We start from the raw sequence: 15,715 nt of genomic DNA on the forward strand, positions 1-15,715 counted from the left end.
AAGTGAGTACGAATCAACATCAAATTGCTACTATTACAATACAAATAAATATCAAGATATCAAAATTTGGCGCGTAAATTTGACATTTCAGAAACCCTAGATTTTTTTATAGATCATCACGTGTTTCATCTAAAGCAGTACTTACTTTCCTCTTTGTAGTAGTTCTAACTAAATAATTAAAAATGCCAATGGCTCTGTCAACACAAGAAGCTGCCGATGATGACCAATTTGTGTTGTTGGCCAAAATAGATAATGCAAGGAGTGTATCAAATATTCTAAAAGCAATTCACTTTAAGGAGGTAAACCGTTTTATTATGTCACCGCTATGATATTGTTAGTGTATGATTGATTTTGTGTCATTCTTTGCAAAACTGGCTCTCAATGCTAGAGACGAAGATCTACAGAGACGTAGATCTACATCTCTGCAAATGCCTGTCGCCTGGAAGTCCAACTTATAGTCCAACTAACTAAAATACTCAACCAAATGTTGTACGCATCCTTGTAGCTCTCTGGTTAAGGTTAATATTTAACATCTCTATGTCACTTTTTATACAACTTGAAACTTCAAAAATGTGTTAGTGCCTAGTGGTCATTGACATGATTGAGAAATTTGATTAGGGTTTAAAGGAAAAAATCTCCATCATTTTTTCTGCTAAAGGTATTCACATGAAATGTCACATGAATGCTCTTGTCCTTGATTTCATATAAGATTTATCAATAAAAACTTAGAAACTTCAATGCAAGACTCAATTAATCTCTTGGCCCGCTGTTATCTGGCATTGTCATGTGCTATGGCAGTGTTTCCGCCTGCCTGATTCCAAAAAACATTATTTCCTGACTTCAACTACTAAAACTTAAAACATTTGAAAGATGAAACAAAGTTTATGAAAACATTTTTATTGAAATGTGAATAGTCTCGGAGATATTCATTAGGGAATCTTTGTAACATTTCAGGCAAATGCACACATACTGTACATGTCCACCTTTGCTTAAAATGTTATTGTTTCTTTATAAAAACTGATTTGAAATTTTATATAAAATTTGCAGTGGAAACTTTTATTTTAATGAGAATAGTCTCAGAGATCAACATTAGGGAATCTTTGCAACAATTCAAGCTTTAATTTGCTAATTGATAAGTTCATATACGCCTTTGCCTTAAACTTTATTATTTCTATATAATTACTTTTGATTTAAGTGTCATTAAAAATGTAATATAAAAATGTACAATACATGATGCACTAAGAACACTTTTTGATTTTAACGTGAATAGTCTTGGAGATATCTGTTACAGATCTTTATAACATTTAAGGCCTATGCAGATTTTCTTTTGAAAAAGAACATATTCATCTTTGCATAAAATTGTATTGTTTTCTTATACAAACTTATGATTTTAGTATCATTGTAAAGGTAACATAGAAATAAACAATACTAGGAAAACTTTAACTTAAATATTCTGACAGATATTCATTAACATATCTTTGTAACATTTCAAGCTGATGCAGATTTTGTTATTTAAAGGTACATGTCTGGTTTTGCCCAAAGTTTTATTGTTTCTTTAGTAATACTTCTGATTTAAGTTTCATTTCAAAGGTTTTATCAAATGTACAATACTAAGAAAAAAAATTGATTCAAACATCTAAAACTTTTTATTTTAAAGTGAATAGACTGAGGTATTTATTAGTGAATGTTTGTATTATTTCTGACTGACGCAGTGTTTCTTAATATTGAATAGAACATATCAGCCTTTGCCCTCAACTATTTTTATGCCCCCCCCCCCCCCCCTTCAAAGAAGAGGGGGTATATTGTTTTGCACATGTCAGTCCGTCGGTAGGTCCGTCCACCAGATGGTTTCCGGATGATAACTCAAGAACGCTTAGGCATAGGATCATGAAACTTCATAGGTACATTGATCATGACTGGCAGATGACCCCTATTGATTTTGAGGTAACTGGGTCAAAGGTCAAGGTCACAGTGACTCGAAATAGAAAAATGGTTTCCAGATGATAACTCAAGAACGCTTCACCTAGGATCATGAAACTTCATAGGTAGATTGATCATGACAAGCAAATGACCCCTTTTGATTTTAAGGTCACTAGGTCAAAGGTCAAGGTCACGGTGACTCGAAACAGTAAAATGGTTTCCGGATGATAACTCAAGAACGCTTACGCCTAGGATCATCAAACTTCATAGGTACATTGATCATGACTGGCAGATGACCCCTATTGATGTTCATGTCACTAGGTCAAAGGTCAAGGTCACGGTGACTCGACACAGTAAAATGGTTTCTGGATGATAACTCAAGAATGCTTACGCCTAGGATCATGAAACTTCATAGGTATATTGATCGTGACTGGCAGGTGACAACTATTAATTCTCAGGTCACTAGGTCAAAGATCAAGGTCACAGTGACTCGAAACAGTAAAATGGTTTGCGGATGATAACTCAAGAATGCTTAAGCCTAGGATCATGAAACTTCAAAGGTACATTGATAATGACTGGCAGATGACTCCTATTGATGTTCAGGTCACTAGGTCAAAGGTCAAGGTCACGGTGACTCGAAATAGTAAAATGGTTTCCGGATGATAACTCAAGAATACTTATGCCTAAGATCATGAAACTTCATAGGTACATTGATCATGACTGGCAGATGACCCCTATTGATTTTCAGGTCACTAGGTCAAAGGTCAAGGTCACAGTGACAAAAACCGTATTCACACAATGGCTGCCACTACAACTGACAGCCCATATGGGGGGCATGCATGTTTTACAAACAGCCCTTGTTAAATTAGCATTGCATGTCTGAATAGCAATTTATATTATAAAAAGGTATAGCTGAAATGAATTGAGGGATTTTAACTGAAGTAGTTTACAAGATATTCAGTAGAGAAGCCTTGAATAATTTCAGGTCAATGCAGACTTTTTTAATTGAAAAGTTCATATCTGCCTTTTCCTTAAACTCTAATTTTATGTATGTTTATTGATTATGTATCATTTTTAAATTAATATAATAATCTAAAGGCGGTAATACAATCAATGTTTTATATTTGAATCTTCCAGGAATATTCTCTGTATTTCAAAACTGATCTATTTCTTTATAAAATTTTCCAAATAAAATGTCAAATTTATATTAAACCGTAAAGCAAGAATAAAATATATTGATTTTACCTTCATTTATTACAAATAAGTAATATTAGCAAATCAATTAACATATTAAATACACATATGTTAAAGAGGTGCAAACACATTCTCTTCTCTTTATGTCCCTGTTGTAGATTAAACAGTTCCAAGTCTCTGCAATTAAGATGAATGATGCCCCTTTTTGTTACTAAAAAAAATTGGATAAGGAAATACTTCTTTCTATTACAGGGTTAACAATTAACTCATGTGTTCAAGGTTATTGTGTCACTGACCAAGTCCAAAACTCTTACCCAATACAGTAGAATAAAGGTCCTTTTTTGGACTCTGCTTAATATTTGTGTGCAAGTATACCAGTTCTCTATACCCGGTACACATTATAATGTTTTTACATTGGATGTTGAAATGAAACTAAACTTTGCCGGTTTGGACATTCATTGCTCAAAACAGTAATTTTGACCAGCCTTTTTTACGAAGGTTTGGTTAAGGTTGGTGTGCAAGTTGAAATTCAGTTTGCATGCTACAAGTAGCTATCCCTGTAACGGCTACAGCTATTTAATTCATACTTCACACATGTCTTCTGGACCATTATTTGAGGTTTGAATTTAGCAGAATCATGTCCTTTTTGTATTTTTATGCCCCCTTTCGAAGAAAAGGGGGCATATAGTGATCGGACTGTCTGTCTGTCCATCTGTCTGTCTGTCCGTCTTTCCCTCACACTTTGCGTTTAGGTTTCGAAAAATGCTCATTACTTCTGTCTCTTGAGATATAACCTTCATATTTGGTATGCATGTGTATATGGACAAGGCCTTTCCATACGCACATACGCACAATTTTTTTACCCCTGTGACCTTAACCTTGAACTTAGGGTCCGCGTTTAGGTTTTGAAATCTGCGTTTAGGTTTCGAAAAATGCTCATGACTTCTATGTCCCTTGAGATATAACCTTCATAAATGATATTCATGTGTATACGGACAAGGCCTTTCCATACGCACAAAATTGTTTACCCCTGTGACCTTGACCTTGAACTTAGGGTCCGCGTTAAGATTTCGAAATCTGCGTTTAGGTTTCGAAAAATGCTCATAACTTCTGTGTCCCTTGAGATATAACCTTCATATTTGGTATGTATGTGTATATGGACAAGGCCTTTCCATACGCACACAAATTTTGACCCCTGTGACCTTGACCTTGAAGTTAGGGTCAGTGTTAACGTTTCGAAATCTGCGTTTAGGTTTTGAAAAATGCTCATAACTTCTATGTCCCTTGAGATATAAACTTCATATTTAGTATGCATGTGTATACGGACAAGGCCTTTTCATACGCACACAAATTTTGACCCCTGCGAACTTAGGGTCCGCGTTTAGGTTTCGAAATCTGCGTTTAGGTTTCGAATAAAGCTCATAACTTCTATCAAGCGTTTATAGGGGGCATAAGTCATCCTATAGTGACAGCTCTTGTTTACTTAATAAATTCAGGTTAGCGTTTGTGTGCAACAATACCTATCTCTGCTTTTGTATGTAGGTATGTTACAACTAGATCTTCCAAGGACCAGTGGTATCAAGCTCACTGATACGATAAATTAAGTTTCAATTAATTTATTGTGTTGTAATTTTGTTCATTGGAAATATCCGATTATAGCTGGTTTTAGTGGTAAAAAATCTTCAAAATAAAAAAAAATCTTCAAAATAAAAAAAATCATCTTCAAGGGCTATGTCACTGTATCAAGATTGGGCACTAACCACTGAATTATGTATGATATGTCGGTGTGTTACTATGCCAATAAGTGGATGGCATTAATTTGTGTTTTAAGTTCACTTATGGCTGTGAAACATTAATTTCTCTGATCTTTTGTGAATTAAATTGAATATTGGACCAAATTAACAAACATTCTGAATGTCTATAGTAATAATATATGGATTTAAACTGGTATTCAAAGATGTATGACTTAATTATGCACACGTGTGTGTGTGTGATTTACCTATGTATGTAAAACAAATTTCCTGTTAAAATACTTTGTATTGTAAAAGCATCTTTAAATTCCCATTTGTTTGAATTTTGGTGAGAAGTGTAAGTATAATGTTTGGTTTTTTATTCCACATTCATTGAATATGTTTTATCCACTTGTATTTTTTGTTTTCTGATCTTTCCACAACATTTGTATTGCTTAACCTTTTCCCCCATAAGAAGCAAAGTGAAAATGGCTTATGCAACCAGCATAAAACCAAAACACCCTGCGAGTAACTCGCAGTCTGTTCAGGTTTTATGCTGTTTGCTGCTCATCAGTAACTAAGGGTTGGAAATGAAGCCTTTAAAACTTGAATTTAGCAAGAAAGGTATTTAATTAAATGTAACTTTCTAAGGGACTACAAATGCGTCAAAATACGTATCTTTGTGGTAAAGAGTTAAATAAGAAACAATTTCTCAATTGACAACACTTCTTGTTTCAGACTGCAACTGTTTTTGCCAGTGCTATGGGACTAAAAGTCACAGTGGAAGATGCCAAATGCATTCAAGCTAATGCCTTTATACAGGAAGGCATATTCCAGGAGTTTACTATAAAGGAAGAACAAATAACATTCAAAATTAACCTAACTGTTTTGTTGGTAAGACATTCATATTATCTGTTCCAGTAAATTGTGTTTTTGCCTGTTTTTATTTCAGTTTAATTTGTCTTTGACATTGTTTATTATTGGAACTTAACCCTTTGCATGCTGGGAAATTTGTAGTCTGCTAAAATGTTGTCTGCTGAATTTCTAAAATAAGCATTTTCTTCGATTTTTTTTTAAAGAATACTATCAGAATAGCAAACAGTTTGGATCCAGATGAGACGCCATGTTCTGTGGCGTCTCATCTGGATCCAAACTGTTTTCAAAGGCCTTCAAAATTCGGTTCCAGCACTGAAAGAGTTAATTCACATTCCAGGAATGTTTGACAATCTTTGGCAGTGGAGCAGTGAGTGGTGCCTGTACAAGCCTTAAGATGTGTTACCGTGGATACGGGTGTCCTCTGATATTAATGTATGGATCAACACAAAATATTATACATTCACAAAACAAATAATAAAATACTTCATTCAATGACACTATTTGCAAAAAACATACCTTTATTTCAAGTAAATTGAGTCATTTTATTGAAAAGCATTTTACTAAGAAAATTAAAGGAAATATGTGCAAAACAATATGATCCTTTTGTAAATCTGTTATTTTTAGTACTTATAGTCTTTTGATGTTTTTAGCTTACCTGAGCACATGTTGTGTTTTTTGTGAGCTTTTTTGCTTACCTTTTGTCTGTTGTGCATTGTCAACTTTTTCCTTGTGAACACTCTAATGGGTACATTTATTTCACAATCTTCATTAAAATTGGTCCCAATCATATCTCGGAATGGTTTGAAACTGGGTCAGGTGGGGTTTAAAACTTAGTCACTAGGTCATATTACAGAAAAAATACTTGTGTAAGCTCAAGATACCACATTCATTGTCCAGTCTAAATTACAGTTGATGCCAAAGCTGTATCGCTTGAGTTAAAACAGTAGCGACTTTTTGTGATGTAAATCTTCTTTTTTATCTATGATGCACAAAGTAATGTTGGTAAAGACAAAGTCCTGATATATATATGAATAAGATTACCCATTGCGTTTTAAAGCTGCAGTTGGTATGTTTGCATGGTTACAGGTTAGAGGAAGATGGCGTGCTAACTGATTGCAGTATCAAGACCCTCGAACCTGATGAAGTCCTGGACTTCAATTTCTGTAGCACCAATGTTGTCAATAAGATCATAATGAAGGTAGGAAATAAATAATATACGGGTACTGATAGTTTTTAATCAGTTCAATTTCTTTCCTTAATCCATTTCTGAATGAAATGCCTTTCAATTACAGTAATGTACTTACCTTTTTAGCTCACCTGAGCACAACGTGCTCATAGTGAGCTTTTGTGATCGCTTTTTTGTCCGTCGTGCGTCGTCCGTTATGTGTCGTGCGGCGTCAACACTTGCCTTGTTAACTCTCTAGAGGCCACATTTATTGTCCAATCTTCATGAAATATGGTCAGAAGATTGGTGTTAATGATATCTTGGATGAGTTCGAAAATGGTAACGTTTGCTTGAAAAACATGGCTGCCAAGAGGCGGCATTTTTCCTTATATGGCTATATACATGTATGTCCATAGTAAAACCTTGTTAACACTCTAGAGGCCACATTTATTGTCTGATCTTCATGAAACTTGGTCAGAAGATTCATCCCAATAATATCTTGGACGAGTTTGAAAATGATGCCAGGGGGCGGGGCATATTTACTTATATGGCTATAGTAAAACCTTTTTAACACTCTAGAGGCCACATTTATTTTCCGATCTTCATGAAACTTGGTCAGAAGATTTGTCCCAATGATATCTTGGATGAGTTCAAAAATGGTAACCTTTGCTTGAAAAACATGGCTGCCAAGGGGTGGGCATTTTTCCTTATATGGCTATATATGGCTATAGTAAAATCTTGTTAACACTCTAGAGGCCACATTTATTGTCCAATCTTCATGAAACTTGGTCAGAAGATTCATCTCAATAATATCTTGGACGAGTTTGAAAATGATGCCGGTTGGTTGAAAAACATGGCCGCCAGTGGGCGGGGCATTTTTCCTTATATGGCTATAGTAAAACCTTGTTAACACTCTAGAGGCCACATTTATTTTCTGATCTTCATGAAACTCGGTCAGAAGATTTGTCCCAATGATATCTTGAATGAGTTTAAAAATGGTAACATTTGCTTGAAAAACATAGCTTCCAAGGGCGGGGCATTTTTCCTTATATGGCTGTATAGTAAAATCTTGTTAACACTCTAAAAGCCACATTTATTGTCCAATCTTCATGAAACTCGGTCAGAAAATTCATCCCAATAATATCTTGGACAAGTTAAAAAATGATGCCTGTTGGTTGAAAAACATGGCCAACACGGGGGCGGTGCATTTTTCCTTATATGGCTATAGTAAAACCTTGTTAACACTCTAGAGGCCACATTTATTTTCTGATCATCATGAAACTTAATCAGAAGATTTGTCCCAATGATATCTTGGTGAGTTCAAAAATGTTTTTGGTTGCTTTAAAAACATGGCCACCAGGGGCGGGGCATTTTTCCTTATATGGCTAAATATGGCTTCAGTAAAACCTTGTTAACACTCTAGAGGCCACATTTATTGTCCAATCTTCATGAAATTTGGTCAGAAGATTGGTCTCAATGATATCTTGGACGAGTTCAAAAATGGTAACCTTTGCTTGAAAAACATGGCTGCCAAGGGGCAGGGCATTTTTCCTTATATGGCTTTAGTAAAACCTTGTTAACACTCTAGAGGCCACATTTACTGTCCGATCTTCATGAAATTTGGTGAGAATATTAATCCCGATTATATCTTGGACGAGTTTGAAAATGATGCCGGGTGGTTGAAAAACATGGCCACCCGGGAGTGGGGCATTTTTCCTAATATGGCTATAGTAAAACCTTGTTAACACTCTAGAGGCCACATTTATTTTCTGATCTTCATGAAACTTGGTCAGAAGAATTGTCCCGATAATATCTTGGATGAGTTCAAAAATGATGCGGGTTGGTTGAAAAACATGGCTGCCAGGGGGGGGGCATTTTTCCTTATATGGCTATAGTAAAACATTGTTAACACTCTAGAGGCCACATTTATTTTCCAATCTTCATGAAACTTGGTCAGAAGATTTGTCCCAATAATATTGTGTTTTCTCAGGTGAGCGACTTTGGGCCTTTCAGGCCCTCTTGTTAAATAAAACTATGTTTTTATGCTCAGTGTTTTTTTGGGCAATTTTGGTGCCGAAATTCAGCCTCATTCCCCTCCTTAAAACATTTATAAATTTCCCATTTTTCTGAAGAAAATTCCCCTCAGGATGTAGAAAAAAAAGAATAGTTTTTTTCCATAAATTCAGTCCAAATTATGAGAAACATGTAAGGAAACATGTATTAAAACAATTTAAAATCATTGCAAACAATTATTTAATCTGTAGTATGAAAAACTGAAGTTTCTGCGTTTTCTATTTGTCATCGGTTTTCACGACCCCGTGTTTGTTGATTTTTCGAAGAAATAATGATAAAGAAATGGAAACAGGCATCTTTTCAATTAATATAGCTAGCTCTATCTAAAACAAAACATCTTAGACTAAATAATTGGCTTTCTCATGTTTGTTTGTTTTTACAAATGGTGGCTAGTCAGTTACAATGTACAATATAAAAAGGGAGGTAATTTTAAAACAGTCATTGCCTCATTGCTTAGTAATTAGTGGTTTAATTTGTCAGAGTCAGTGATTTTATAAGTGATAATCAATATATTTACCTGAAAATCTGACTTGGTTTAAGAACTGAAATTAAGCAGATTTACTTGTGTGTTTTTTCAGTCAGTATTCCTTCACATTTGGTTTGTCTACTCATATTTATCATCTTTGCCAAACATATTACATGACTTCTTCCATCTACATTGAAGTCTTTGGCTAAGAACAATATGATGTTTTACATGATTTTTGTCTTATCTTAAAAAGTATCCTCTAAGAGAATAGCTAATGAGTTGGAAAGATGCTTCTATAACTTTACAAAACACTGTATAATCTATTGAATGTGATTTAATCCTTTAAAACACACAGTTATACAACAAGCTTAAAATTCCCCTTTTCAAGCAAAACGAAGCAAAATTCCCCTACTGAAGGGCCCTGCCACTTTTAACCCTCAACTTGAAAAAAGACACTGGTGCTTATATGTGTGTTACATTAGTATGTAAGTTTATGATACCGAAACAGGAGCAAGAATGTGTTGCAAATAGAATAGATTAGATTCATTATGTATTTATGTACCCTAATTTTCTTTATTTGTGACACTAACCCTTCTAAGTTCTTGATAATTATTGAGTTTGGGATTTTTTTTTTATTTATTGGTACATAAAATATTTTGTTTCACATAAATTGAGAGTGTTGTTTCCCCCTCTATACTATTAAATTAAACAACTTTGGGAAGTTATTGATTGCATGTATTGTTTTGATGAACTTAGGGAAGTTATTGATTGCATGTATTGTTTTGATGAACTTAGTGAAGTTATTGATTGCATGTATTGTTTTGATGAACTTAGGGAAGTTATTGATTGCATGTATTGTTTTGATGAACTCCAGTCGGAATGTCTGAAGGAGGCATTCAATGAGCTGGACATGACCAGTGACATACTGGAGTTTCTCATGTCTCCAGACGCCCCGTATTTCAGACTGTCAACTTTTGGAAATGCAGGAAGCACCACAGTGAGTTTGCTGTAAATGGTGTAATTTGAAATACACTGCCTTTATCCCAGTTAATAAAAACAACTAAAAGATCTATAATGATAACTGAAGTATTTTTGAGTAGTTGCCAAACTCCGGTATTTAACCTTAATTTACCTTTACCAAGAGCAAATAAAATGTTGGATACATTTTCCACCAGTAGGCTAGAATGAATAAACTGGAATTTTCGTGTTTATTAAAAATTCCTTAACTTAGCAAAACAGACAATGTTCTGTCTTGTGTTCAAAAAGTGTTATATTATCATTTAAAAAAATGGTTGTGAATAACAGCATATTTATATACAGAGAGAGGTCTTTTAACATATGTATTTAATGTAAAATATTTATATGCAAAATAAAATCCAGGGCCCAGTTGCTCAAAGGTCCATTATAATATGGCAACATAAAGACCATATGCCGGATATAATGTTGATCGGCCAGCACTGTCATTCATGAGTACTGTACTTGTTAAGTCAAACCTATTTTTAGTTAACATCTAGAATGATCAACAGAGTAACACACACATTTTTGTATCAGCAAGCTTGTTTACACAAATACTCATCTTGATTTGGTGATTACATTCTTTTAAAAGGATTTCCAGTAAGATTGCAAACTATGGTCCTACTCATACCTGAGCAACAACTGTATTCAACAACAAAAATCAATTCACATAAATGCTGAAATAGTTTTAAAGATATTTCTTGTCTGATATATTGTTTAAACAGTAATCTTAGTTCTTTTGTTCAGTATATAGTGCCATAAATGATCTACCCTAGTAATTGCCATGCTACAATTGGTAATAAAGTCTACTGAAATACTTATGTATCTTTGTTTTATTATGCCTCTCTTCGAAGAAGAGGGGGTATATTGTTTTGCACATGTCGGTCGGTCTGTCCGTCCATCCGTTGGTCCGTCCACCAGATGTTTTCCGGACAATAACTCAAGAACGCTTAGGCCTAGGATCATCAAACTTCATAGGTACATTGATCATGACTGGCAGATGACCCCTATTGATTTTCAGGTCACTGGGTCAAAGGTCAAGGTCACAGTGACTAGAAATAGTAAAATGGTTTCCGGATAACTCAAGAATACTTACGCCTAGGATCATGAAACTTCATAGGTACATTGATAATGACTGACAGATGACCCCTATTGATTTTCAGGTCACTAGGTCAAAGGTCAAGGTCACAGTGACTCGAAACAGTAAAATGGTTTCCTGATGATAACTCAAGAATAATTAGGCCTATTATCATGAAACTTCATAGGTACATTGATCATGACTGGCAGATGACCTTTATTGATTTTCAGGTCACTAGGTCAAAGGTCAAGGTCAAAGTGACAAAAAAGTATTCACACAATGGCTGCCACTACAACTGACAGCCCATATGGGGGCCATGCATGTTTTACAAACAGCCCTTGTTTGATATTCAATGGCCATACGATTTGAAGTGGTTTATAATTTTCCTTTCAGTCTGACTTTCCTAAGGACTCGGACATGATGGAATCGTTCCAGTGCTCCCAGACACAGACAAACAGGTACAACATGCATACAAACGTTGATCACTGTGATTAAAACACAATTTGTTTGGGAAAGCACAAGACACAAATGTATATAATAAGTGTAAGTTTTTCCTATGTGTAGTACAGAGCTAAGAAAGCAAGCAAATGTGTGTTAATTTTATTTGATTATTCAATGATTGAATGAAGTAAATAAAGTAGGGTTATAATAAGGTTAAAGCACATAGCAACTTTATGAGATAAACGTATTTACTAGTTGAGATATTGGCTGATTCTTCAGGTACAAAGTGTCTCTCCTGAAGCCATCAGTGAAGGCCCTTGCTCTGTCGTCACGTGTCTCCATACGTACAGACAATCGGGGTTTCCTGTCCCTCCAATACATGATCAAGAATGAAGACGGCCAGGTTTGCTTCGTGGAATACTATGTGAGTACTTTATTATTTTGTGTATGAAGGATTTCAAAACTTGTTCAGTGTAGTGGAAGTGTTTTTTATACAATAACATGTTGGTTTGTTATTATTAATTATTATTATTAATTCTCGACATGAAGAAATTCGGGAAATGATTTGTTTTGAAATAGGTTTTTCACATTAAAACAATATTTTGTGTTGTATTCCTTTTATCCTGACTGTGATAAGCTATAGTTATCTATAAGTGTACTTATCTTACAGCATGCAGTATTATGAAATTAAGGACATACAACTTTAGCATGCCACATTAATCAGCTGTTGATTGTGCACGTTTTACAATTCCAGTGTGCCCCTGATGAAGACCTTGATGAACCAGATCACTGATAACGGGGGTCAATGTCACTGGCAAAATGTCGAGGTCACAGTTACTAACATGCTTTCAATACATATCAGAGGATATACTGCAAAACATGCAACACACACTGTATTTGAGTGGAGATCTCTTGCCTTGTGAGGTATATCTCATATAAGAATAAAAGGAATGTGAAGTTTTCAATCTCGCTAAGTTACTGTACAAACTTAATTTGTGTTCAAAGGTCTAACGAGTGTCAGACCTTCTTAGTTACCATCATACAATTGTTGATCATGCAAATCAACGTGAAACACTTCACTATTGTATTTGAGGCATTCTTACAAGAGTTTAAGTTACGCAGGTAATATCGTAGATAACAATTTCACCATAGAGAATGATATATAAACTCCAGACTTTTTTTGATTGCCTAATTACAATGAAGAAATGAGTACTCAAAGATGCATTTTGACATAGTAAATAATGTATAAATGTATAGCAAAAGCTTGACAATTTATATTTTATTATATTCTTGTTTGTTAATGATTAGCTAGAAATACATTTGTGAAATAGACAGGTGTCATTTAGTTTTTTCTGTATGCATGTATTTGTAATAGTGCGTGCTTAGAAGCTCCTATCCTGTCTTTCACATATAGGGGCTATATGTTCCAACCAGTGTTTCACATGTGGGGGCTATTGGTCCCAACCAGTGTTTCACATATGGGGGCTATAGGTCCCAACCTGTGTTTCACATATGGGGGCTATATGTTTGCTGTCTGTATCACATATGGGGGCTATAGGTTTGCTGTCTGTTTCACATATGGGGGCTATAGGTTTGCTGTCTGTATCACATATGGGGGCTATAGGTTTGCTGTCTGTTTCACATATGGGGGCTATAGGTTTGCTGTCTGTATCACATATGGGGGCTATAGGTTTGCTGTCTGTTTTACATATGGGGGCTTCAAGTTTGCTGTCTGCTTCACATATGGAGGCTCTAGGTTTGCTGTCTGTTTCACATATGGGGGCTCAATGTTTTCTGTCTGTTTCACATATATTTGGGGCTCTAGGTTTGCTGTCTGTTTCACATATGGGGGCTCTAGGTTTGCTGTCTGTTTCACATATGGGGGCTCTAGATTTGCTGTCTGTTTAGCATATGGGGGCTACAGGTTTGCTGTCTGTTTCACATATAGGGGATACATGTTTGCTGTCTGTTTCACATATGGGAGCTATAGGTTTGCTGACTGTTTCACATATGGGGGCTACAGGTTTGCTGTCTGTTTCACATATGGGGGCTACAGGTTTGCTGTCTGTTTCACATATCGGGGCTACAGGTTTGCTGTCTGTTTCACATATGGGGCTATAGGTTTGCTGTCTGTTTCATATATGGGGGCTATAGTTTTGCTGTCTGTTTCACATATGGGGGCTACAGGTTTGCTGTCTGTTTTTCAGTCTGTCTTTTCTCCAAAATATTATCCAGTGATATCTCTAAATGTGAAGATTAATTGACTTAACCAGAACTTAAACAGAAATGAGGGGATTATGAGTTCACTATTATGAGGGACTTGTGTCTGGATGGGTGAAATCAGAATTCCCCAATTGTTTGTTGTATATTCAAAAAAAATAAGTACAATATAAAATAGAGAGCAAAAATAAAGCTTATGACTTACACTCATACTGAAAATACAGCTTTGTGTATGAGTTATGTGCATTTAAATTATTAACATTACAAACCTGAAATGATTGAATAAATGGAATGATTCTGTTTCTTTTGTTCAATTTTATCATAACACGTGGATCACTAATTTCAACATATGATTCCAGCCCTGCTCAGGCAAACTTGTTGTCCTTCTCGTTTCTTTCTTTCTTAAATTCTATTCGTCATAAAACTGGTGCTCTGCATTTCCGTGGTTTAAATAAACAATTTAAGGCATTAAGGTACACATACAAAATGCCATAATCTAAGAACAAGTCTCTTTGAGAAAAAACAACAAGGATAAAACTTAATACTGTTATACTAAGTTTTTGTTGAAAATTATGTAACTTTGTAAATAGATTTGACTTAAGGTATATTCGTCTAAGCACAAAAACTAACAGAACTTGAAAGTCACATAAAACGATATTATGAAAATTCATACATGTATCATCCATAACGTCAGTATCCCTTATATCTTTTTCTTTTCATGAGAGGTCAATAATTTTTAACTTAGTGTTACATAAAATAAAAAACAATTTGTTTCATAAATCTTGGAATAAACAAACAATCGTCAATACGGGTAGAAGATTATGTTGTCACAGGAAGTTGAATTCTATACAAATTGAAAAGCAGCAAGAGTGTTTTTTCCCACCCTTTTGGAAATTTAAACAGAATTACTACTTACTGGATATTAAATGCCACAAAAAGTGTCACATGACACAATATAGAGTCAGCTGTGACCCAGGTTAGCCAATGCACAGTGTTAAACCATATCGGCCCCCCTCTCAGATGAAACGCTATATCAGTACCCCTCTTGGATGAAACGCTATATCTGTACACCTCTTGGATGAAACGCTATATCTGTACACCTCTTGGATGAAACGCTATATCCGTACACCTCTTGGATGAAACGCTATATCAGTACCCCTCTTGGATGAAACGCTATATCCGTAACCCTCTCGGATGAACTGATATATCGGTACCCCTGGGAGGTCATCATCAAAACAACGGTTTATTGTTAGAAAGGGAACCGGGTCATTCAAAGTAAGTATTGCACTGAACACTACAACCATTCTGCTTTGTAGTTGTATGTTTATTTTGTTTGCTTAGTTAGTAAATACATATATATAAGTGACACAGTTGAGGGATGTCTGGCTATTGAATATGGGTTTTATAATTTTTTATTTTTTTTGCGTGTATAATGCACACAACGGATCGCTTTGTTAAATAAGTTGTATAAAATAATGGTAGCTATGGTTTAAAATGAGAACAGACCCTTGACATTGTCAAAAATATTGAAAATCTGT

At 35.0% G+C, this 15,715-nt stretch overlaps 1 protein-coding gene across 1 annotated transcript; it reads left to right on the forward strand.

Moving 5' to 3' along the window:
* Positions 1–61: 61 nt before the first annotated feature.
* LOC127853478 (cell cycle checkpoint protein RAD1-like) lies at positions 62–13,287 on the forward strand. The gene is made up of 8 exons (XM_052388031.1): positions 62–299; positions 5,583–5,738; positions 6,058–6,152; positions 6,807–6,918; positions 10,299–10,421; positions 11,910–11,974; positions 12,237–12,381; positions 12,712–13,287. The coding sequence occupies exons 1-8, from the start codon at positions 183–185 to the stop codon at positions 12,748–12,750; spliced, it is 852 nt and encodes a 283-aa protein (XP_052243991.1). The 5' UTR covers positions 62–182; the 3' UTR covers positions 12,751–13,287.
* The last annotated feature ends 2,428 nt before the right edge of the window (positions 13,288–15,715 follow it).

The sequence above is a fragment of the Dreissena polymorpha genome, chromosome 1, assembly GCF_020536995.1.
Source record: "Dreissena polymorpha isolate Duluth1 chromosome 1, UMN_Dpol_1.0, whole genome shotgun sequence".
Classification (NCBI taxonomy): domain Eukaryota; kingdom Metazoa; phylum Mollusca; class Bivalvia; order Myida; family Dreissenidae; genus Dreissena; species Dreissena polymorpha.

Bases quoted from the DNA above. Each gene is read 5' to 3' on its own strand.
- LOC127853478 (XM_052388031.1), top strand. From the start codon at position 183: ATGCCAATGGCTCTGTCAACACAAGAAGCTGCCGATGATGACCAATTT. The intron at 5,739-6,057 runs GTAAGACATTCA...TTCACATTCCAG, and splicing joins TTAACCTAACTGTTTTGTTG to GAATGTTTGACAATCTTTGG. The intron at 12,382-12,711 runs GTGAGTACTTTA...TTACAATTCCAG, and splicing joins TTTGCTTCGTGGAATACTAT to TGTGCCCCTGATGAAGACCT.